Here is a 25,545-nt window from a genome sequence, read left to right on the forward strand (position 1 = left end):
CTGCATCACCTAAAAAACCTACTTCACAAAGCAGGGACACTTTTAGTCCATGCAGGATGCCAGCTTCCCCTGTAGGAGTTAACTGAGTGCCCTGGAACATGTCACGTGGAACAGGTGCTGAGGAGGAAAAACCCTTACTGTATTTTGTTGTTGAAGATCCCTTAAAAAGCTCTAGAATCAGGGATATGTAAGCACTCCGATGAGCACCAGGATGCAAGGAACAGCAAAGATCCAGAAGTATCCTCCATCCTTTCTGCATCCTTCCTTGTTCCTGCGCCACTGGCATGGCTCTGATTGTTATAAAGCCATATTTCATAAGGCATTCCTGATAGTGCACAGAGGATAGCACACATCTGGGTTTTTACTGGACCAGAATTTGGGGAACGGGATTGTCTCACAGCAATAGAATCCAAGTAATAGAGTCCAATAGAGTCCAAGTAAACAACAAGGCAAAGGGGTGGCACGTTATAGTAGATGAGCGATTGGGATGTGAGTGTCCTGCATAGTGCAGGAGGTTGGACTAGATGACCCATGAGGTCCCTTCCAACTCTATTATTCTATGATTCTATGACTCTAACTACTAGTATTAGCAGCCTAATACCCAATGTTCTGTTCTGTTGCACAATGAAGAATAGATTAGGCATTCAGTCACACTACAATTTGAGAGCAACAAAATTTGAGTCCAGCCAGGGGCACCTTTAAGACCAACAAAGATTTATTCAAGGCATGAGCTTTTGTGTGCAGGCACACTTCCTCACATGAAAGCTCACGCCTTGAATAAATCTTTGTTGGTCTCAAAGGTGCCAGTGAACTCAAATTTTGTTGTGCTACTACAGACCAACATGGCTTTCCACTTGAATTTACAATTTGAGAAGAACAGTTTTCACTGAAGCTGCCTTTAAGGACTTCAGTCATTTTTGTTCAGTACTTAAAATTCAAGAGGAATACATTCAGACATCATGCAGCTAAGCCCTAAGGCAGGGGTAGTCGAACTGCAGCCCTCCAGATGTCCATGGACTACAATTCTCATGAGCCCCTGCCAGCATTCGCTGACAGGGTCTCATGGGAATTGTAGTCGATGGACATCTGGAGGGCCGCAGTTTGACTAGCCCTGCTCTAAGGTAAGTGATCCTGCCCCCCTTCTTGGTGAATATCTTCAAAATTCCTCTGCCGTCTTTGTGGTCATGCCGTATTAACTACAGCAAATCAATACAATAATTAAATAGTCATGGGCTTAGGGATGGGTGTTACATATTTTTATGCCTGGCTGAAAGGCTCAAAGTTAAGAGTTGATAAATAGCAGATTGCACCTGATCAGGTCCTAATTAGCTGTAACATTAGACTGCCAAGGACAATGAAAGGTCAGTTTCTGGCTGTTGTGTAATGGTACTGCACATTTTAACACACATGAATCCTAAAAACAAGCCTGACACCAGTAGAGGTGAACAGGAAGATCAGACAGAAATGTCCCTTCTTGATGTTACATTATGAGTTGAATCCAGAATAGATTTTCTGCTAATGGTAATATTAATTGAATTCCTCTTCCTGAAGCAGACCCCTAACTTGCCCCTCATGCCCTACCTGAGGGTCTCCTATTCCTCCAGGGAGGGGGGGGATCAATGGACTGCAGTGGGAGAAAGAGACAGAAACTTCTATGAGTGGAAAATTCATCTGGATACAGCCCTATGGTTGCTCTGTCTCAAAAAAGGATATTGCAGTGCTGGGAAAAAATAGAAAAAGGTTCAGATAGGTTGCTAGTCCTTAGGACTTTATAGCTGAAGGCAAAAACACATGTGTAACACCCACAAGATCTAGTCACCAAACATTTGTCAAGAATTAATATGAGTAGGGGGGAATTAGCATCTGCCCTCCCAATGTACAGTTGTTAAGTCAAAAATGTACAAAGCCTACCCAATACATTTTTATGTGAGTCCTTACCTCTAGTGTCCCTTTCTGAAAAAAAGGCTTAAACAAATGTTGGCCTCATAAATCTAGACTTTCTTGGAAGAAATGGATTACCAGGATGGATTTCAACTGGGTTTCAGGTTTGTTTGGGGGGACAAGAACATGTTTTGATACCCTGGCTGATGATGCTTACCATGAGTGGTTGTTTTGTTGCTGAATCCATGGACCTCTCCATGTCATGACTGGTAATATGGCTTTCCATCAAAACACTCTCTCCAGTTCCTTTCCTTATTCTCTAAACCTTGTGGGGTGTTTTCCAGTGTGTTTTCATGTGTTTACTGTACCCCTTTAACTCCCCCTAATAAAAAAGCATTTCCTGTTTAAAATCTGACTGGTTACTTTAAGTATCTCTAAAGGAACAATCCCTGTCAACATTCCTGGAGAGCTCAAGTTGTGTACCCATAACATTTGACAAGTACTTCAAAATGCTGGGAGTATTAGTCTGGAGGTTGGACTGAGGGGTAATCAGAACGTAGGTGACAGCCACTTCTTTTTTTCAAGTGAGTCAGGTGAGATTAGGGATGTCTTGAATCACTGCCGCCCAGTGGTAATGGGATGACCAAGGACTAATAAACAGAATGTCAGTCCAGATAAGACCCCAAGATGCTCAATCATCCAGTGCTTGCCCTTACAGTCTGCCTGAATGACCATCAGAGTCAATGTTCAAATGTACTTGTCACCTGTGTCTGAACTGCATCAGACTTTGAAAAAAGAAAGAAAACGATGAATGTACATATGCAATTATAGAGCACTTTTCCACAGCTGCCTAACCCAGTCCACCATGTCCACTCTTACCACAAACTCTAGTTATTAAAAGGCATTGGTATGTTAAAAGGGGAAAAATAATGCTGTTCTCAGAAGCAATGTATATACTGTATATTGGTGGTCATCAACCCCCAATCTTCAGCCCGGTACCAGGCCACGAAGGCCACGGTACCCGGCTGCCGGCAACCGCGCCTGCCTCCCCCCTCCACAGCGAGAAGGAAGGGAAGATGCAGGCGCGGCCACCAGCACATCAGCAAAGCAAATGCGCATGCTCACAGTTGCCGCTCATGCACATTTGGGCCCCCTGGTGACGAAAACGCGCATGCGCGGCAATTGCGAGCATGTGCGTTACCGCCACCTGGTGGCGAAAACATGCATGTGTGGCAACTTTTCCATGTCCACCAGGAAAAGCTACTAGCACCCTATCTGGTCCTGGAACACCTCGCCATAGTCAAGACTATATACAGGGCTGTCTACAAAGACTGGGACCATAGTTCACCATTTTAACAGCTCTACTGGCTGCTATTCAAAGAGCAAGAGCCTCTTGTGGTGCAGAGTGGTAAGACAGCAGACATGCAGTCTGAAGCTCTGCCCATGAGGCTGGGAGTTCGATCCCAGCAGCCGGCTCAAGGTTGACTCAGCCTTCCATCCTTCCGAGGTTGGTAAAATGAGTACCCAGCTTGCTGAGGGGTAAACGGTAATGACTGGGGAAGGCACTGGCAAACCACCCCGTATTGAGTCTGCCATGAAAATGCTGGAGGGCGTCACCCCAAGGGTCAGACATGACTCGGTGCTTGCACAGGGGATACCTTTACCTTTTTATTCAAAGAGCAGGGCCTGGAACAAGCACATTCAAAGAATCATCTCTTATTGTTTCATATACTAAACCACCTTGGATAGAGTGAGAGGCAACAGAAATATTTTAAATAAACAAATAAATGAACTTTTCGCAGCTCAGGCTAGCAGCATTTTGGCAGATTCTCCAAAAGACAAAAATGGGATCAGTGATCTATCAGAAACACATAGTAACAACACAAGGCCGCCCCTGGATGATAGAAACCAATGGAATGTGAGGGGGCTGAAGCCCCTTCCCCATATATCTCCATATAAAAAGGCTGATTCCCTTGCAGCTCTTATTAAATAAACATTTATTTTGTTTTCAAAGGGGGCATAGTTGTTTTTAGTGCCTAAATTGTACACTGTCTTCAATGCCCTGCAACTCAGGTACTCTGGCATCAATTTCAGACTGTTAGAAACTTGGTGTTTCAGCCATCCTTCTCCTCAGGTGAACACAAGCCAATTTCCTTTGCTTTGTCCTGCACCACGCCTCCTGCACCCATGCACCTCTGACTGAAGCATGTTGCCTGGCTGTGAACACCCTTCTCCAATGTGCACTAAACATAACCCCTCTTCAAAGACCTACAAAGCCTGTTCCTAAACCCCGCTCACATGAACCCAACAGCTGCTGTGGAATCCTCAGATGGGGGCTGAGTCAAGGTTAAGAAGAAGGGTTAGAATCAGCATGTACACGTGCAGCCTTCTGGTTTATCTTTGTAACAGAACTAGTTAGTAAAATTCAGGTGCAGGCAGATGTGATCACTTTATTGTTAAAGGTAAAGGTAAAGGTATCCCCTGTGCAAGCACCAAGTCATGTCTGACCCTTGGGGTGACGCCCTCCAGCGTTTTCATGGCAGACTCAATACGGGGTGGTTTGCCAGTGCCTTCCCCAGTCATTACCGTTTACCCCCCAGAAAGCTGGGTACTCATTTTACCGACCTCGGAAGGATGGAAGGCTGAGTCAACCTTGAGCCGGCTGCTGGGATCGAACTCCCAGCCTCATGGGCAGAGCTTCAGAGTGCATATCTGCTGTCTTACCACTCTGCACCACAAGAGGCTCTTTGCTTTATTGTTACACTGATTTTAATGCCTCCTTGAACAAGTGCATGGCAGAAAACCTTGCTCCAGGCATTCTTGGATGATCCTACAGCCTACACTTGGCAATGCCCATAAAGCGCAGTATTGAAAAATCAGCCCAACCTAACACTCGGGGACCAGAGCAGGTCAAAACGACATCTTTCTGTTACAGTCCAAATAGCGAGCCCTGTTTGGTAAATCACAACATGGATATTTTTATTCCAGAAAGAGCTATTTTATGCTTTCCACTCTGCCTCGCCTGGGGGTGGGGGAAAGGAAGGTCTTGCGCTTGCAAAGCTATGAATCTTTTGTCGACAACAAATAAGGGAGACACAGCCAGGAAACGTTTGGTGGCCGCAGACAAACAATTTGGAAGTACTGAAGTACCAACGCCACAAGGATCTTGCTGCTTTGTTCTTTTCCATGCAGGAAGCAGAAAGAGTTGTGCCTGTGTTGTTTGATAACAGGAATGACATGATTGTCATGTTTCAAACCACCAGTCGTAAGAGGCTTTCTTAAGTGAACATGACAATGCTTAGAAGTCCCATACTGCCTGGTTTAAGATCTGTCAATCACAATTAGCACCAAACAGATTTGCTGTTCTAAACTAAGCAAGCTCACAGACTTCTTTTTCTGTAACCTGGAAAGCTGATGAGAATACAGAAGCTAGATATAGCGCTGTAGCCAGTTAATCTGTCACTGGGAATTATTTTCAGATTCCCCCTCCTCCTTATTCAGTGGAGTTAGAGAGTTAGTATACATAGTATATATTTTGATACGTTGCCCATTAAATTTTTGCTTTCCTTTTTTTGAATTGCACCTTGTCCACCAGGCATTCGATGAAAACACAACTCTCTCAGCCCTTTCTAAAAAAGACCCTTGTCAATTTTCCCAATTCATGCACATCACTATTGTTCTTAAACAAACATCAAAGATTTGCACCTTTATTTTATAAAAGCAACACTATTGTCACCGGGAGAGCCCTAATATCAAAACGCATTTGAAACATTTTTGATATGAAATGCTCTGTTTCTTCTTTTAAGACCCTGCTCCTGACTTTGTGAGTAGGAAGATGATTGTTACACAATGGGGAAGACAAGGAGGAGAAACAGTTTTACACCAATGTCAGGGTCAACAGAAAGCATTTGTAATGTAAACACTTGGAGCATTGAGGAAATAGTTTTACGTCAGTTTGTTTTCAACAAAGTTTGCTTCAACAATGGGGCTTGTAAGAAGTATTAACTAGGCCTTTCACCAGCACCTTCATGATATAACAATTCTCAGGCAGGAAGGATGCAGGAGAGGAGAGGGAAAACAAGAGAAGCATTTCCAAACCTCTGAACAGTGGACAAGAGACATTTTATCTCCTCCTAGAGTTCAAACAAACCAAACAAATCCTGCGCCAGTACTTACATTCATAAAGCTGGCCACATGCCTCAGATTCATGCTCTAGTACTTCAGTCACGGGAAAATACAAGGCAAAAAGGGGCCATGTCATCGTTTATCTGACAGATGCCTGCGGAGTGGCCGGTACAGCACATTTCTGGTGCAGTACTGACCCATGAAAGATTACATTATCAATGCTACAAGCTATTGTTCCAGTCAACCAGCCAGTTTTAGAAGTCTGACTTCACTTGTATTCAGCACTTGAATCTGGCTGCTACTCTGTTCCCCGTTCCAAGCTGCAGTTGGTCTCACCATAATCCCACAGTCACGGATTTTAAAATAAGCAGCACCAAGAGTGAGCATCAGAGGTGAGCCCACCATTTGTGCCTCATTAGGGCACAATGCGAATAAGTATTACTTTGAAGAGGTTGAGCTGGAATCAAACAAAGAGGATTAAGGACACTATGGCTTCTCTCCCACCACTCAGCTTACCAAAACAGGAAGTCTTCCTCCTTCCTAAACATCTTTACTCTTCCAGCAGAAGAGCCATTTTCACCTGCTGACTAGCCCCTGTTAATGTCCCCCATTCTCCATAAGTCTTATAAGGCCAACAGAAGGGTGGAAAACGCTCTACAATGCTACCTGATACCCTTCACTGAATATGTCAGGGATTGAATCTGGAATTTATGGTTGCCAACCACAAAGTGTTCCCTGTAGATTTCCAGGTATTACATTTCATCCCCAGACTACAGAGATTGGTTCCCTTGGAGAAAACGGCTGCTTTGGAAGGTGGACACTGTGGCATTGTGCCCTCCTGGGACCCCTACCCTCCCTAAACCACACTCTCCAAATCTTCAGGTATTTCCTAACCTTGAAATAGCAACCCGCATAAACCTAACACAATGTAGGTGCTGGTTTTTATGCTTCTGTTGCCTAAGGCTCTACCCAGATCCATTTTCTTATTAAGATCCCTTATTTCTATCAGGTTTACTTGTGTCTAAGAGTCACCCTTTTCTTTCCATTAATGCCACTGCAAAATGGCTCTTTTCTCTTATTGTTTCTTGAAGTAGCTAGAAGAATGACCTACTCCCCAGGCACCATCCTCAAAATCTTCTAGCATTAGTGAGGTGGCAATTCTAATTCTGTAGGACCAACCCAAATGCTACAATACACAAACTTCTTAAGAGATGTTCTTCACTCTATGTTAAATACAAACAGCAACAAGGACTGTGAGGAAGGGTGCTCGGGGACATAGTAGAAAAACCTATCGAAGCTATATTTTATACATATGGCAGTGGTGAAAAATGGCGTCAAGTTACAGCTGACTCAGACAGATTTCTTGTGGTTGTCAAGGCAATAGACATTCAGAGGTGGTTTGCCATTGCCTGCCTCTGGATCATGACTCTGGCATTCCTTGAAATTATCTCAACCAAATATTAGCCAGTGGTGACCTTGCTTAGCTTCTGAGATTTGATGAGATAGGGCTAACCTGATTTCACAATTAAAACAGCAAGTTTCATTTCATGACTCATAATAAGATGTATGGGATGGGATCATGGTACATTTGTGGGCAGTGGACTATGCTACAAGTTTATTACTGGGCTCATAAATATGATGTTTCGTCCCTGGAGGCCTGAACATCTGACACTTCCAATCTTCTCTTCTGTTTTGCTTTCCAGTCTTCTGTGTCTTCCTCTGTTTCTTGGCAACATACATTCTCCTTAACCGACCCTTATTATTGAATTGCCTTCCACCCAGCTCATCCATCATCACCTTCAAGATGCATTTAAGGATTCGTCCCTTTACTTTGGCTTTTCTCATATCATTTGCTTCCTCTGTCCCTCTCTTTCCCATCCACTTTCCTTGTGAGTCATCTCTGTTCTCAGCATCAATGCCTATAGACAAGGAGTGTATCATTTTGTCTCCACAAGACTCCTTTGGATGCTTATGCAATCATAGTGGACACAAACACAAATACCTAAAGATACTTACACACATACAAAGCCTGTGTTCTATTACTAATGGGAGGGGTGTCTCCCCCTCCCCCAAGTTTTGCTGGGCAATTTCTTTTCTTACCTTGCTGGACAAAGGATCCGTACACAAACCACATGGAGTTGTAGAGGGTTGTTGATGTCATCGATCCCATTTGCAGACGTGGTGGATTAAGCCAATTTAGGAGGTATACCAGTAGTCCTACTAAAAGCACTGTTCCTGCTATGCAGGCCCAGAGGGAAAGGTCAAAGGGTGCCAGGCAAGCAAACATATCCATTGTCTTTTCAGCCTTCCGGAGTAGCACCCCCACGGAGTAATCCATATATCGGGTGGTAAAATCAACTACATTTTCTCTGTCTGGCGTTATGGTTAATGCAGAAATGCCTATGTCAGCTCTCTAAAAGAGAAGAAAAAACACAAAGAAGAAAATTAATTACATTAAATTTTCTGAACAAAAGGAAAATATAATGACAGTCACTTGACTTACAGTATTTGAACCTACCATGGATGAAAACCAGTTGCCAACAAACATCCATTACATTAAACACGACTGGCGCCTATTAACTCAAAAAAAGCAATTCTGCTAAGAGGAAGAGGAAAATAGATATCTAAATTTTGATAATTATTGGGGTGCATGACTAGATACAAGAATCTTATTTCTAAACTTTTCTTAGCATTAAAAAAGAACATTTTAAACATAGCTTGTCACCGGAGGATGTGGGCAATTTATCTTTTTATTCCCATCAGCACAATTAGCTATCCATTGAGTTCAATTCTTTCCTATCTTTCTTCTGAGCAATATACTTTTTTCATTACTAACATAGTACAAAGAGCCTCTTGTGGCGCAGAGTGGTAAGGCAGCCGTCTGAAAGCTTTGCCCATAAGGCTGGGAGTTCAATCCCAGCAGCCGGCTCAAGGTTGACTCAGCCTTCCATCCTTCCGAGGTCGGTAAAATGAGTACCCAGCTTGCTGGGGGGTAAACGGTAATGACTGGGGAAGGCACTGGCAAACCACCCCGTATTGAGTCTGCCAGGAAAACGCTGGAGGGCGTCACCCCAAGGGTCAGACATGACTCGGTGCTTGCACAGGGGATACCTTTACCTTTACCTTTACAAAGACTTAGTGGGTACTCATTTTGTTAGGGCTGCTGTTGTCCAGTTATTTTAACTTATGAATCATGAGTCAAAAATGTCATGCTAACAAGCAAAAATATATTGGAAGGAAACACATGAAAAAAATGCAGGACATATTAAAATTTAAATTCTCTATGGAAGCTAAGAATATGCTATTAGGTATATTGCATAATCAATTACCAAAAGTTTTAGAAGATATATTCCAATATATGGTGACAGTGGCTAGAATTGACCTACACAGCAAATTAGAAACTAGGTGTCTGTCCCTGCCTAGAAGAAAATTTTAGGATGCTTTGGGGTGATCCTGTGTTGAGCAGGGGGTTGGACTAGATGGCCTGTATGGCCCCTTCCAACTCTATGGTTCTATGATTCTATGAAAAAGAAAATATTCACCAAATATGTAGTAATGACAAAATTAACAACTTATCTGAGAAATAGATCAATCATGAAATTTGAGGCAAGATGGAGTGTATATTATTGCAAGGAGGAGACAAATTGAGCATGAAAAGTAGTTCAAAAATGGGTACACAAATGTGTTGAAATGTAGAAGCAGAATGAGAATACGTGCAACAGCATGGATATAAATGTATCAAGAAGTGATTCTTGAGCAGAAATATCCTCTACCTTGTTATTATGAGTCATATAACAGATTTCATTTATGTACTCTTATATATTACGTATTGTTAAAAGTTACGTTGAGTAGATAGAGGTGGCAAACATATATAATACCAAATATATGGTAAAGATGAAATAAAAAAAACATAGGTGTAAAACAGATTAGTTACGGAATTTAAAATCCAAAATGATGAATATAAATGTACCCCAACAGACGTATTATTGCATTTTATAGATAGTGTTTTAAAAATTATAATGGAGTGTTCGGGATAAATACTTTTTGTTTCATACATATCCTAGGTTACATTAAAAAAAATACACACAATTGTGATTTGCAGTCCCCTTTTACCTTTTTCTATCCCCGTCATGTCTTTACTTTGTTTTCTAAAAATACAAAAAATATATCTAAAAAATAGCAGGTTAACAATTTTATGTGAGTGGCTTTTCAGGAGAATAAAAGGAAATATGACATTACTATCAGCCATTTCAAGGAAACACTATGAAGTATTACCATCACAAGAGCTAAAATAGCCTTCAAAATAAAGAACTATGTCATCCAATATTAGCTATCTCAATCAATTAATATTGGACTCAGTTATGGGAACAGTACTACCAAACTACTTTTAAATCACATTGATGCAGAAAGAAGATCTTAGTTTCTGGCCTATTGTTTCAACCGCATTTCATTGTCTTCCAGTACTGTTTTGCATATTCCAGAATTTTGGCTCTGATGTGCAAGCTGTGTCCAAATTTCAAAAAAACAAAACACTAAAACTTTGATCTTTTTCTTAAAGCCAAATATAGCTTTCTTTAAGTTCAGTTTTTAATGGCCTCGCATGGGTGACTTAAGAGCTAATTGTGTTATAGATTCTGACCTGTAATCATTAAGCTCTTTATCACTTGACCTTTGATTTAGGCTCATTCAGGCTCCCCCCTCCCCCCCTCCCCCGAGGATTTTGTGCTTACTTGTCTCTGGCAAAAAGCTCTCTGATACAGCCATTTGGAAAAACAATAAATGCTATAGATGTGATGGTTCACAAGAAACTTTGGTCCATTTGATTTGGAAAGGCCCCATTATTGAATCCACTTGGAAAAAAATGTTATTGACAGAATTAATGTAGTCTTGCCCTGAAAGCTAGAACTCCCCTCTAATCACCTCATTCTGGGTTATGTCCCTGCCATCTGGAAACTCCCCAAACCTGTCATACTCCCCATTACCAGAGCATCTCTTGTAGCAAAGCGTATTATTTTACAGTTCCGGAAATCATGTTCTGTACTCATAACTGAAAATTGGGTTGAAGACCTTTCATATCTTTCTATTAAAGGAAGAATCATGCACTACAGGAGAGATAAAGCAGAGAAAGTTAATGCAGTTTTGGCAATCTTTTTGACAATTGTTCTCTAATTGAATGTTCCTCTTTCACTAGAATCTCGCCCATGCATAAAAAGTCTTTTCCCTCCCTTTAATGTTTTTAGGGGTCCCCCCCCCCAAATTGGATTTTATTCTCCTAGAAAATATGGACTGAGAAATGGAATTGTTTGTATGCATCAATGGCGGGCATTGACAAATGAAGAGATAACAAAACCTTAACTCTTCTTTCATACTCAGCAATTGTTGATATTCCACGACATTTAACAACAAAATTGGTGTTAACCCGGGGATAGAGCATGCCATATAGATTTATTTTATTAATTTATCCTTTGCTGACTGAAGTATAGCTGATGTATCTTCCTGTATGCTATCAAGATATCTCACAGTACATATCTGCCATGAAGTCACTATGAACTTACGGGGACCCCACTAAGGGCTTTTCAAGGCAAGGGAGAACAGAGGTGCTTCACCACTGCCTTCCTCTTCAGAGTCTTCCTTAATGGGCTCCCATTCATGAAATCATTGGAAGGGACTTCCAGGGTCATCTAGTCTAGCCCTCTGCAGAATGCAGGACATTCTCAACTTCCTGCCCACCCGCAGTGGCCAGCAGTTTCATGCCCAGATGATCCCCCCCCCCCTCAAGCTAGAATCCCTGGCCAGTCTGGTCTGGAAGAAATTCCCCTCCTGACCCCAAAAGTGACTATTGACATTTCCCTGGGCTGGTTAGAAAGGGCCACAAGAGCCAAGCATTGACACAATCCCTTCTGCCCACCCACTTAAAATCTGCCTAAATTCACAGAATCAGCATTTATGTAAGGTGGTTATCTAGCCTCTGCTTAGAAACTTCCAAAGAAGGAGAACCCAACACTATCTGAGAACCCACTGAGTACCAACCCTGCTTAGTTTCTGAGATCTGATGAATCTGGGCTGTACCATGCTACCTTCCCTCCTGGCTCACAGTAATGAAAGCATAAAACACACTTTTTAAAGGGGGGGGGGTTCTGAAGAGCAGATAATCTGTTTGGGCTGCAGAAGGCACCAGGTTCAATTCCTGGCATCTCTACCTGAGGACTTGAAGAACCTGCTTCTAGCCTTAGTACATAACACTGACCTTGATGGTCTGACCCAACCAGATGAGTGACTAAAATACCATATTTGCCGGCGTATAAGACGAGTGGGCGTATAAGATGACCCCCCAACATTTCCACTCAAAATATAGAGTTTGTTACATTACATCACAGTACTATGGGCCACTATGTGCAGTTATGTCTATCCCAAATGAAGTGCACCCGGCGTATAAGACGACCCCACCACTTGGAGGCATGTTTTTCAGGGGGAAAATGTAGTCTTATATGCCAGCAAATACTGTAAGTCTGCATTTATCACCCCAGCTCCTGTACTTACACATCTGTCTTGCTTGGAAGAATCACGTCCCCTGCTTGAAGTGAATGAATACCTAGAACTTTGGACACAAGGTTATGGCTAAAGAGCAAATCTTTTTGATTGGTTCTCATTTGTAGTGTGGATATTGAAGCTGCAAAGTAATTTCAGAATAATGAATTTCTTCCTTTGCCGGCAGATGTTTAATAGCACCTGAAAATGAAGCTGCTGTACCATATGGCTACCTGTCCCATTCATATCAACCACCCTGCCTTTGTTCCTCCAAGATCCATTTAAGATATGAAGAAGGCTATTAATACCCCTTCATCCAGCCCGCTTATTGCTCAGCACGTCTCCAGAGACAGCAGTCACAACTTCAGTAGGTGTTATTTTAACTTTCTTTTCACATGTGCAATTATAATTTCAGCAAAAAAACCCCCTAAAGACAGTCATGTTAACACTTAAAAAAAGAAATTTAAATACTGAATAAGTGACCGTCCTTTAAAAAAATAGCTATAAAAAGGAAATTTTAAATACACCAAGCCTTGACTCATTTGAACTAATGAGCTTTGTCTGTAATTAAAGCTGTGTGAGAGTCTTTATGAGAAGATGAAGGGGGGGGGGGAGGGTTGTGCAAGGCACACGGAGAATCTGTGAACAGTCGAATAGTAGAACTACTCAATCAGGGTACTGACCCCTGGGGATTTCCTTTCATCTCTGTCTAATGAAGGTGATTCCTCCTTATTACCCTAAAAGGGGGGAGGGGGATGTAGCTCACATCACATCTGAAGTGGCAAGATTTTTTTTTACAAAGGAGATTCCTCCATGTTTTTGATTCAGGGCCTACTTATTGATTCAGGAGAACCAAGGAATGGAAAGAAGGACAAAGAGGAGGAACATCTTTGCTTGTTGCTTTCCATCATTTTAAGAGATGAGGGCTGCTTTCCATTTTTCTGACTCCGGTATCTTTCTGAATTCCACATTGCAGGGAGAAGTTTGGAATATCCTCCCACCTGGATGAAGTTGCCTGCTCCAGATTGGGAAATGTCTGGTGGTGGAGCCCGAGGAGAGTGGTACTTGGGAGGGGGTACTTGACCAGAACATGTGCAAAGTATAACTATGGGCTGCCCACTCCATCGCTAAGCTCCAGAATGGAAGCAATGCTAATGGCATGCAAATAAAGTCAAATTACCTAAAACCTGGAAAGCAGAAAAGTGAAAGTGCCTATCATTACCCTGTCAAAACTAATCAATGAAACAGCTATTTACACAAGCCAGGTTTTGCTAAGTGCTTCATGGGGGTGGGGGATCTTCATGGGCAATCTTGTCAATATTTAGATGCTAAGGTGGCAGCCCATAATAAAAACATGTAGAGTGCAGCTCATGAGTCTTCAATAGCTAATGTTGGAGCATTATTCATTGTCATTTCTGGAGCGGCAGAATAATGCGTATTTGTCTTAGCAACATCCATAAAACGTCAAGAGAGACATCAAAGTCAGATTATGAACATGCATTGCAAGGGATGAGCCCCTTGTAGACATGAAATGAATACAGATTGGGGCCCACAGATATGTAATAGCCACGGTAGGTAGAAGCTACCACCAAATGGCAAGTTTCTAGCATTGTCACAGTTTATCACATACACAGAGAGATTTGCTTCCCTTCCTAATATATTGAAATGGTCCTAGCGCCTTTTGTTTGATTTTTGACCCTTGAGCAGATTTGGGGAGGTAAGATTTCCAGCATTTTCACCTTCCAAATTTGTTTAAGGTTTAATTTGCACAGTGAAAGTGACTGTTACAGGAGATGTGGAAATGATACTCCCCCCCCCCAGCCATTACATGTAGATTTGGGCCAACTTCAAGGTGAAGGAGGAAAAGGGAATTACTATGTTACCTGAGCAGATAGGATTTGCCATGCTGCACTAACATTTCCACTGCCTGCTGGTGCTGCATGACAAGACTTTCACCTTGAATTAGCTAAGTAGTAAATTGATAGACATGATTAACTGGAGCAGAATATCAATAGGGATGTGCGTCTCATTGAAGTAAATGGATGGATTTTCACATTCAGCTATGCATCCAAGGATAGATGCTGTCTGTCCATATTGCACTTCTTTGAACGGGATGTACCCCTTCACAAAGTACTGTACCTTGACAAGTCAACTAAGCATTTGTTTTCTTAACATATATAGCTCTCTTTCTTGCAGAGACCTGGCTGGCGGCAAAAATATTTAAAAACCACCAACAATGCAATAAAAGCATTAAGTATAATAAAAACTATAGATACTACAAAAATTATACAGAAAATTTCCAGGACATAATTGAATTAAGGCAAAGTAGCAGTGATCTACATAGGGTAAACTGTGTCAGTGGTAAACTGGGTCCAAATAGAACACGTTTGGGTATCTCACGACCCAGCTGCTGCCATGGGACTTTTCTGAGGATGAACTGAGTTGTGACAAAGCACCCCTTCAACTGCTGTGAGAAAGCACCCCTTCTTTAAACAGAGACCGCAGAAGAGAAGGTGGGAGAGCCAAAAAGCAGGCCTGCTTCTAACACACATTCACTCTCAGACAACATTCCAAGTTGTTTTTTTTTTCTGGTATCAGAAAATCAGAAAAGGGGCTTAGGGTTGCCAACTCCCAGCCTGGAAATTCCTGGAGATTTGGAGATGGAGCTTGGGGGGGGGGGGACCTCAGCAAGGTGTGATTTCAACAGAGCTGCCATTTTTCCAGAGGACCTGTTCTCAGTTTTAAATCTGGGAGACCTCCAGGCCCACCCATCTGGAGGTGGGTAACCTCTAGCAGTAACTACAGCTCCTTAACATACCCGAAGATTAGTGCCAGTGATGCTTCATGTGACATGAGCACACTCCCTCCGCTCGCCACACGCACATGCACTGGATTCTGGGAATGAATATTGCATGGGTGAAGCCAACTGTGACGATCTTTCCCATCCAATTATCACCCTCACTGGGAAAGGAAAGATTTGATGACAAATATCTCTGTGGGTTGCACACATGATCCATAGTGATCTGAAATTCTATCATGAGGCAGCAGCTCCTGAATTGCTAACTGTGTAAGCAGAGAGGGATGGTGGCTTCTGCATTTGCAAATTCATCCCAGCTATTCAACTGTGTTAAGTTCTATTTATGAAAAAAAACCCCACCAAAATCCTGTCGTTTTAGAAGCTTGAATTATACTTACAAATGCATTTCACATGAAATAGCTTGCTATGAAGTATACCTGCGGGCCAATTTTAGTTTTCCATATGCTTTTCTTCCAATGTAACAAAGGAATCACTGGTGCAAGCAGATTATAGAGCTGGAACTGGGGCATGTCACATGATGCTAGGGCATACGGCAGACCACAGGGCAGCTGCTAGACAGTCTCAATGAAGCCCTTTTTACTGATGTGCTGCAACGGCAAAGGACTCAGATGCGGGGAGAGAGCTGGGTGCAGCAAGGGAATTTTTATGCCATGGTTCATGCTCTGCTCCCTTGATTACCTTTTCTAGTTCATTTTTCCAGACACCAGATATACCTTCCGGTTATGTTCCCTGGAAATGAAGGCAGACTAAAAGACACAGCTATTTCATATATAGCGGAAGATGACTTTCCCAATGATTCTGGAGAACTGAAATGGGCTTATGACTGTTACAGTTTTGTGATTGTGTGGTCACATGTGGCACAGAAGTCAGAACGCCTTCTCCCTTCTCTTAATTAGATTTAATTACATTTTAAACACTGTTCGGGCAGCGCTGTTGCTGTTGCTGTATTGGTGGGATGTTGACTGTTTTGCTACGGTAGGCATTAAACTTTGTGTTATTTATTTGGCAAATGATACAGTCTTTTTAGAAAATATGTCAGCAGCATCAGTCCCAGTGATCCCAGTGCTTCTCATCCAGCCCCCTGCATTTGTGCTAAGTAAAGGGCCTCTTGTGGCGCAGAGTGGTAAGGCAGCGACATGCTGTCTGAAGCTGTCTGCCCATGAGGTTGGGAGTTCGATCCCAGCAGCCGGCTCAAGGTTGATTCAGCCTTCCACCCTTCTGAGGTTGGTAAAATGAGTATCCAGCTTGCTGGGGGGTAAACATTAATGACTGGGGAAGGCACTGGCAAACCACCCCGTATTGAGTCTGCCATGAAAACGCTAGAGGGCGTCACCCCAAAGTACAAGGTACAAGGGTCAACTGATATATCCTTCTTCCTGATTTACCTACTAAAGATTATGCCATGCAAACTGCAGCCCACATCATCGGATGCAAAAAGTGTATCCTATACTGGTACACAACGATATGTGTACAAATTTAAAATTACAGAATGAGAAACATGGTTTGGATCAATGTCCTAGGGCAATGGGCCGGTGGAATCTTCGTCCGGGGGCCCATAGTGCCTCTAAGCAACCCTGGTTGGAGCCAAAAATATCTGGAGCTACTTGACTGTGATTGCACACTGGGTCTGCATTAGAGCAGTGGACTCTAATGTGGAAAACAGGTTTTAATTTTCCACTTCTCTCTTGGATGCTTTGGGAATCTTTCAGGTAGTAAAAAGCAGAGTATAAAAAAAGCAGCTCTTCTTCTTCTAGTGAGAAGGAGATGTTCCCAGTGGCTATCACCAAAGCTTTCATGATCAACAGCAACCCAAACTGGGGGAGTCCCGTTTTGAAGAAGAAGAAGAGCTGGTTCTTATATGCTGCTTTTCTCTACCACAAGGAGTCTCAAAGTGGCTTACAATTGCCTTTCTTTTCCTCTCCCCACAACAGACACCTTGTGCGGTAGGTGAGGCTGAGAGAATCCTGATATTACTGTTTGGTCAGAACAGCTTTATTAGCGCTGGCTTCATGTGGGGGAGGAGCAGGGAACCAAACCTGGCTTGCCAGTTTAGAAGCCGACGCTTCTAACCACTACACCAATTATATCATTGTTGACTCATAGCCTTTACCTGTCATCCCTGCCTTCATAAGAGGCTGGGTGGATGTGGAGCCACAGGGCCCTACTCCTAGAAAGGGCTTTGGATGGCTGGCTTGCATTGCCAGGTGTCAGTGGTCTCCATCCTGCCTGCCACTCCCCCCCATTGGCCCAGCAGGCTATGAGGGTCCAGGGATCCAGGCAGGCCCATCGCTAGATCCTTATGGCTGCAGCCTGCTGGTATAAATTGCTGCCTTGTGGTCTGCCAATTGCAAAAGTGCATGATCCTTCCATGCTGTAACACGCTCTGTTGTATCAATAAAAGCTGCGGCCATTTGTATGCCAAAAGAATTTGGTGCCTGTATCCTCTTTTAGGTGTGGAGAAATGTCCCCCTGCCAAGCAAACTACTTCCTCTCTTGCCTTGAAAACCTGGTTGAAGATCCAGAAGTTGGGTGCCACTTGATGGAACTTTCCCTCCTCAATGTAAACGGGTTATTTTTTTAAAGAGGTGTAATCCCAACTAAGAGCCTCGTGGTGCAGAGTGGTAAATCGGCCGTCTGAAAGCTTTGCCCATGAGGCTGGGAGTTCGATCCCAGCAGCCGGCTCAAGGTTGACTCAGCCTTCCATCCTTCCGAGGTTGAAATTAGTACCCAGCTTGCTGGGGGGTAAACGGTAATGACTGGGGAAGGCACTGGCAAACCACCCCGAATTGAGTCTGTCAAGAAAACACTAGAGGGCATCACTCCAAGGGTCAGACATGACTCAGTGCTTGCACAGGGGATACCTTTACCTTTACCTTTCTCTTAATCCCAACCAGTGTGTCTTCAATGGCAAAATACATATTTATTGTGTTAGCATCTCCTCTCCTTTTTGTACCTCTCTTGCTCTTTTTCAGTCTGCTGTGATCCTCAGCTAACAGTTCACTTCTACAGAAACCTGCTCAAGCAAGCAATCCCCTCTTACAAGCATTATTAACTTTGTGGTCACAAGTGCACAGAGCATCTTCTGAATACTGGGGGTGGGAGAAAGTGTTTTCATAGCTTCCAGTTTTCTACTTCACAAAAGGGAAAGCTGATCTTCTGCATATGGCTGGTCCTAAGGATGGTTTTTGTTTCCTTCACTAACCGACTTACTTCCACTCAAACTGTTATTTGCTTATGCTGCTGGAGCCCCTTAGGGCAGCAAGGAGAAACGAAGGGAGAGGCTGGTAGCCAAGAAGCACAAGAAGAAATGAGAAAGCCAGAGTAACAGCTCGATTCAACAGGAGATCTCTGCATTTCTAAATAGTTGGTTATTTAGGATGAACTGCCATTAAAATGGGATAATTTTAACAAGCCAACCACCTGATGAATAATTCCAGCTAGAATGATCAACAAACAAGAGGAGGGTAATCTAGGTCTTACTGGGAACTGTGAAAGGTGGGATTTCCCACATGCCTTGGAGAAAATGCCATGCAGGTGCACCGCACAAAGCTCTGCTCTATTTAAATGCAGAAAATTTGTACTTGTCATAGCAACTGCCACCTCCTGCGATACATCTCCTGCAGTGGCACCGTTGAGATGTGACACGCCTCCTCAGTGAGGTGCTTTCAGCAGCTCATCATGCAAATGCGACTTGTGTGCAGGCGTAATTTGATGTCTCAGTAGAGCCTCAAATGCTCAGATTCATGCAGGCACCCCAAAAGACAAACTGTGGAATATGCAATTTGGAAGTGTTTGAACTGGCTATGGAAAATATATTGACAAACCAATCTGTAAAATTGTGGCTATCTCAAAGTCAGCCAGGACTTCAGTCAGGAACCTTTTAATGTGCTAGCACCCCCTTGTGCTGAATATAGGTTGGACTAAGTAGGGTCTAGTAGGTTTCACTCTTTGACTGTTTATGCACTGGAGGTTTCATGCCAGGCTGCAGGCTGGAGTTTTAGTCATGGCAGGTTGCCCCACCTCCTCCTGCACCCACATGGGGGAGCATTTGGCCTGGTGCACCTCATCCACCCCCGATTTGTGCTCCTGCATGGGAGCTGGGACACTGAAGTTCCCAGTGCATAAACGGTCTTTCTCTTGCCCACTGGTTCTCTTTGTCCTGGTCTGGGACCAGTATATCTGCAGGACTAACTCTTCCATCATGCAGCCTAAAGAGCACTGAGGTCATTGACCAAAGAATGCTTAGGTCAGGGTCTTTTTGGCCTGGATCCTGGCCTGGTGGAATACTTTGCTGAAGGAGATCAGGGTAGAACCTTAATCAGTTAATGAGGTCTCCAAGACTAGTAGGACACAGCTGTTCTACCAGGCCTGTGGTTGAGGCCAGGTGAAACATCAGACATAACATCAAGAAGAGCTGGCCTCACTGCGAAATCACTGAGGAAAATATAAAGATCACCCCCCCCCCCAAAGAAAGAAATGTGGCTGCATAGAAATGATAGATGTTTTAAATAGTTAATATTTATACTGGCTTTTAGAATTGATGGTTTTAATATATTTTAACCTGCCCTGAGCTATTAGAAAGGGCAGGAAATAAGAATAAAGGTGGTGGCAGTGGTGGTGGTGGTGGTGGTGGTGGTGCTCATATAAATGCTTCCAGTTTGGTGTAGTGGTTAGGAATGTGGACCTCTAATCTGGCATGCCAGGTTCTATTCTGCACTCCCCCACATGCGGCCAGCTGGGCGACCTTGGGCTCATGAAGGCACTGAGAAAGCTGTTCTGACCGAGCAGTGATATCAGGGCTCTCTCAGCCTCACCCACCTCACAGGGTGTCTGTTGTGGGGAGATGAAATGGAAGGCAACTGTAAGCCATTTTGACTCCTTCAGGTAGAGAAAAGCGGCATATAAGAACCAACTCTCCTCCTCTTCCTCTTCCTCTTCCATGGTTTCCAACAGTGCAACAGGTGATCTTGGCTTTGCCTAGCAAGTTCCGAACACACCTACTTCCAAAGCTTTGCGTCTTACATGAAAACTTAGGGCTGCCAACTCAGGTTTGGGAAATTCCTGGAAATATGAAGGCAATGCATGTGGAAGAAGCTCCATGACGATGTAATACCATTGAGTCTACTTTCCAGAAAGAGCCTTTTCCTCCAAGAAAGCTTTTCTCGGTAGCCTGGAGATCAGTTGTCATTCTGGGAGATCTCCAGCCACCACCTGGATGATGGCCACCCTAGCAGACCGACAGGCTCTACTTGGAGGTTGGCAATCTGAGACTCCTTGTGTTCCAAGAGCTACTGAACAAGCCTGTTTTCCCATTGTCATTTCTATACAATGCCATGAGTCCTGCAGCTCACTAGCAATACCAAAACCAGTCCCTACAGTGTCCCTATTTGGAGCTCTTTGATTGTGGCCCAGTGCTGACAGGGAGCAAAGCTAAGCATACAGTAAATCAGACAGAAGGCCACTTCTCAGGAGCAGCTTGCACTCAGCATGCGAGGAATCAATGCTGGCAGCTTGCCTAGTGGTTCTGTGTTGCCTTGAATGAGATAGGGAAACAGAACAAGAGGATAAGGGCCTGAAGAACAGAAGCTGCTGCTAAGTATATCAACAGATAATAGAGGTCAATAGCGTTTCGTGCTGAGGGGAAGAAACATACCACTGACAGGCCTCCTCAAAACATATCAGAGAAAGATTTCATTAGATAAAGGTGGCTTCAGAGCCTTCAAGCCCAGTTCAAAGGCCCTTTAAAGTTCTTAGAGGTTGGGAATCGAGTAGGGCTGCCAACATCCACATAGGGACAGACGGTCTCCCAGAATCTCAGCTCTTGTTCCTTTGGAAAAAATGGCTGCTTTAGATGTTGGACTCCGTGGAACAAACCCATCGAAGTCCCTTCCTCCCCCACGTTTCATCCTCCTCCAACTCCAGCCACAAAACTCCAGGAATTTCCTAACCTGGAATTGGTTAGAACCAGGATACCCCAAAAAACTTCCTAGTGTACCTATCCCATAAAACTCCCTAGTGTAACCAAAAAAACTCCCAAGTGTACCTATCCCATGTACCTATCCCATAAGCTTAAAGCTGTCAGGGGAAAGCCCTGCTGCCATCAGATGGGTTTTCTTAATGGAAGGACCAAGAACATGGAATTCTCTTCTTACAGAGTTCTTCTCTGCCCCAGTCTTCTTTAGGCACTTGCCTAAGAGAGTTTGTTTCAGCACCCTGTAAATCAGCCATCCCATCCTCATTTTAATGTCCATATGACAAAGGGTAAGATTAGGTTTAATACAATATCAGGAGCACTGTTCTGATATTTCTGGCATGACTTTCCAGAATAATAACAATATACCTAACATTTTCTATATACAATACTCATGCTCTTCCCAATTTTCTAACATGGTACTGAAATGATTCTTTTTTCATATTCACACTCATAGCTCCCATATGGACTGATTCCCTTAGAACCCTGCTTATCATCCCCAAATTATCACCATAATTAGTTAAAATGGCAAGCCTTGACACGAGCATTGAGTTTTGCATGAATTCAGTCCAGGGGAGGCAAAATATGCCGAGGATCCAATGGGAATTGAGCAGTGAATACATTATGCTGATTTTGTTTAATTTATTTATGGTAGTAAACATTTAATACAGAATTAATTAGAGGAGGAGATGGTTTATTAATTACAGATTAGAGCGCACACATTCCGTTCCCACATCTACATAACGTAAGTGTTATTGTGCCATCAATAAAACATTTTTCCGCTTATCGTATAGCTCAGTTATTATTCATAGTTATCAATATTTCCCCCTAAGTGCTGTGCATTATTCATGTAATATGTTAGTCATTAAGGCCATGTCATAATTTTTCAAGAATGGTTTGCCTTGCTTACTTATGGGCTGGTTGCTTAGCATTCGCCAGTGTAATTGGGGACTGCAATCTCAGCCCCCCAGGTCTTTGTGCTGCGAGGAAGGCATGACCAGCACAATAAGCACACCTCTGGAGTAATGCATCATCAACCACAGTCACGTTCACTGTGTTAAGTGGGCACAATGTTACGCCACATCACTGAATCCAGATCTGCATGAATGGATCACATTGCCTTTGCTGAAAACAGTTTCATTTTGTCCCACAAGATATCCTCCTGCGGAGAATTCTGAGAACTGGTGGATGCAGACAGAGGCCATTGTCACCCTGAAGATTCCAGGCCCCTGAGGAATTGTTTGGCATCACTGCTCCCTCTCTATTCTCCCCACCCCCACCCCCATGCTCATAATGTCAGCCATTGGCAATATGAACCATTGTCTCAGTGGGAAACACACAAGGATGTAGAGTGTGCCAAGCTTCCGTCTTGCATTTTAACAGTTAAGGACACCAGATCTGGATTGTGTGAAACATCCACAGGAAGAGCAAATATAGTTTCCTGCAGGCGAACACGGGCGCTTGTGGCAAGAAGCCAGGAAAGCAGAAGGCAGAGCTAATAGATCAGTTATCCTTGTAAGTCAGCGCCTCTGATTTTGTCAGGAATTGCCACCAAGCAAGGCTCAAACCCCGGGAGTTCCACTTTAAGAAATATTTATATTTTTAATTTTATTTATAACTTTTTTTAAAAACCTGGGCAAGAGACATCAGAGAAGACGAAGGCCATTTCACTGTCTGCTCTCTTGTCCCCTTTCAGGCTCCCACTACCCCATACATGGTTGTTATGGTTGTTGTTAGCTACATGGAACAAGATACAAGAACATAAAGTTTCTACAGAATCCCACTGCATGCGAAAAAACCAACAATTTAGACATAAGAGACCCTGATGACAAATGTTAAACAGACGGTGTACACCTATTTCTGTATACCTATTTCCTATTTAGGCAACCTGCACAGGTTGCGTTGAGTTTAAAAAAGAACTGTGGAGCAAAGAATCACAGAAGTCAGTTTGCTCCTAAGGGTGGTTTGCCATTGCCTGCTTCCATATCATGATCCCGTTATTCCTTGGAGGTCTCCCATCCAAATATTAGCCAGGGTCAACCTGGTTTAGCTTTCAAGATCTAATAGGACTGGACTAGCCTGGACTATCTAAGTTGGGGGTTATAATTTAAGTATTTAATTAATTATTGCAAATTAGAAGCTAGATAGGAAACTATGGCTGTAAAATAATACATCATAGCAAGTGTAAAATAATAGCTTAATATTTGGTGGGAAAGTCAAACCTGAATTTGGGGAAACAAGGGAAAAGATGAACACAGAACCCAAAAATAAATTGACAGCTTCAAACATTCCCAGCGTTAAGACAAGAGGTAGTAACAGCCTTACCTTAAACACTAATTCTCCTATCAATCCATTCCAACTCCCATTCTCCTGGGGGCGTCCATATTTGTGATCTGGTGCTACATAAATTTCATATGTGAAGCCAAGATACGTGGATAAGGATTCTAAGACATCGATCGAAAAGCCTTGGTATTTCTTTGGTTTCCCCAAAACATTTTCTGAAACCATCACAAATGGCTCTTCCTAAACAGGAAAGGAAAAAAAAGAAACACACCTGGATTTGTAAAAAAAAAAAAAAAAAAGGAAAAATCATGGCCTGAAATTGAATCTAAAGGCTTTAAAATCATGTTTTCTCATCATGCTTTATCGCGGCCCTTTCCCAGTTGCCTTGGAGTTGCTCTAAATTTTGGTCAAACTGGCAACTCTAAGCTACTATTTTTCTGTCATGTGGCAAAGGAACAATTGTCATGTTCTGACAGGTAGAAAAATTTAAAGGGGCTCATTGTTGGTTGACAGAACAAGCACTCTCCATCTTCTACACCACAGTATTCCATCAGTTCCGTATGAGCAACTGTGTACTGTGCTGTATAATGTGCCGTAAGTTCTTGTATGCTACAGGTGACTTCAACAGGTGCATAACTTGACTTGCAAACTCCTAAATCAATCTGTAGGCAGATGGACAGACAGAGAGACGAGGGAGCTGTGTAAGCAGTTTTACATAGTAATGCAAAGTCAATACTAGAATGGCACTTTGCAACCTGATCAGTTAGATGGATATCATTCCTTGAAGTCAAGTGACTTCCCATCCCATCCTAAGCAGTGCTACTCAGAATCCTACTCAAGTGAACTCTGTGGGGCTTGCTCCCAAAAACTTAGGATCACTCTCAGGTGGGTAGCCATGTTGATCTGAAGCAGCAGGACAAAGTCCAAGTCCAGTTTAAGGCCAACAAAGATGTAGTCAAGGGATAAACTTTTGGGTGCATGCACGCTTGTTCAGATACATTGAAATGGAAGTTACCAGGCCATATGTATAAGTAGAGGGTGAATAGCAAATTAGCATAAGCAGAATAAACAATGTTTAACAGATGAAAGGACCAAACTGGAATAACAAGTTCCAGTTTGACCCTTGCATGGTGTGTGCATCATTGATTTTGCTTATGCTAATTTGCACTGTTTGTTGTGAGGGAGGGCCCTTATGCATGGCCCTAGTCCAGCACGGCCTCTGATGGCCACCACAGCAAGAAAGGGAAGGTGGAAGAATCTTTGTTCCCTTGCTGCAGGCCATCGGAGGCCCTGAAGCAGGACACGGCCGGGAGGGTGCCAAGCTGGCACCAGCATCATGCATAAATGGGGATTAGTCCTGCTGTCATGCAGGCGCCAGCCTGCCTTTCCATGCCTGTGCATAATCTGTCTAGGCACCCTTGAGTATGTTTCACTGCCTTGACTTCAGTCCCCAGGTGGGACATGAGGCAGCTATCATGTTGAAAGAAAATTTCTAGTGGTAGTGGAAAGTGCTATCAAGTGGCAGCTGAATTACAGTGACCCCATAGGGCAGGGGTAGTTAACCTGTGGTCCTCCAGATGTCCAAGGACTACAATTCCCATGAGTGTTTGCTGGCAGGGGCTCATGGGAATTGTGGTCCATGGACATCTGGAGGACCATAGGTTGACTACCCCTGCTATGGGGCATGGTGCTGATAGGGGGTTATGGTAATTGTAGTTCATGAGCATCTGTAGTCCATGGACATCATGTTTTGGCCATCCCTGCCATATATGGTTTATAAAGCAAGAGGCAAACAGAGGTGGTTTGCCATTGTCTGGCTCTGAATAGCAACCCTGGACTTCCATGGTGGTTTCCAATCCAAGTTTTAATAAGGGTTGACCCTGTTTAGCTTCTGCGATTGGATGAGATCAGGATAGCCTGGGTCATCCATGTAAGGGCA

The 25,545-nt window shown here is 43.3% G+C and overlaps 1 protein-coding gene across 8 annotated transcripts in view; it reads right to left on the reverse strand.

Moving 5' to 3' along the window:
• Nucleotides 1–25,545, reverse strand: part of GRID2 (glutamate ionotropic receptor delta type subunit 2) — an 857,916-nt gene that overhangs the window by 164,654 nt on the left and 667,717 nt on the right. For 7 of the 8 annotated variants that reach the window (XR_013224929.1, XM_077300872.1, XM_077300877.1 and 4 more), the window contains 2 exons: nucleotides 23,649–23,846; nucleotides 8,107–8,419 (listed from right to left, as the gene is read on the reverse strand). Coding sequence is in view for 7 of the 8 variants with exons in the window: in XM_077300872.1 (XP_077156987.1) it covers nucleotides 8,107–8,419; nucleotides 23,649–23,846 (511 nt within the window). In the remaining variant the exon portion in view is untranslated. The remainder of the gene's footprint in view (nucleotides 1–8,106; nucleotides 8,420–23,648; nucleotides 23,847–25,545) is intronic. The other variant, XM_077300873.1, reaches the window with a different exon arrangement.

This window comes from Paroedura picta, chromosome 10 (assembly GCF_049243985.1).
Source record: "Paroedura picta isolate Pp20150507F chromosome 10, Ppicta_v3.0, whole genome shotgun sequence".
Classification (NCBI taxonomy): domain Eukaryota; kingdom Metazoa; phylum Chordata; class Lepidosauria; order Squamata; family Gekkonidae; genus Paroedura; species Paroedura picta.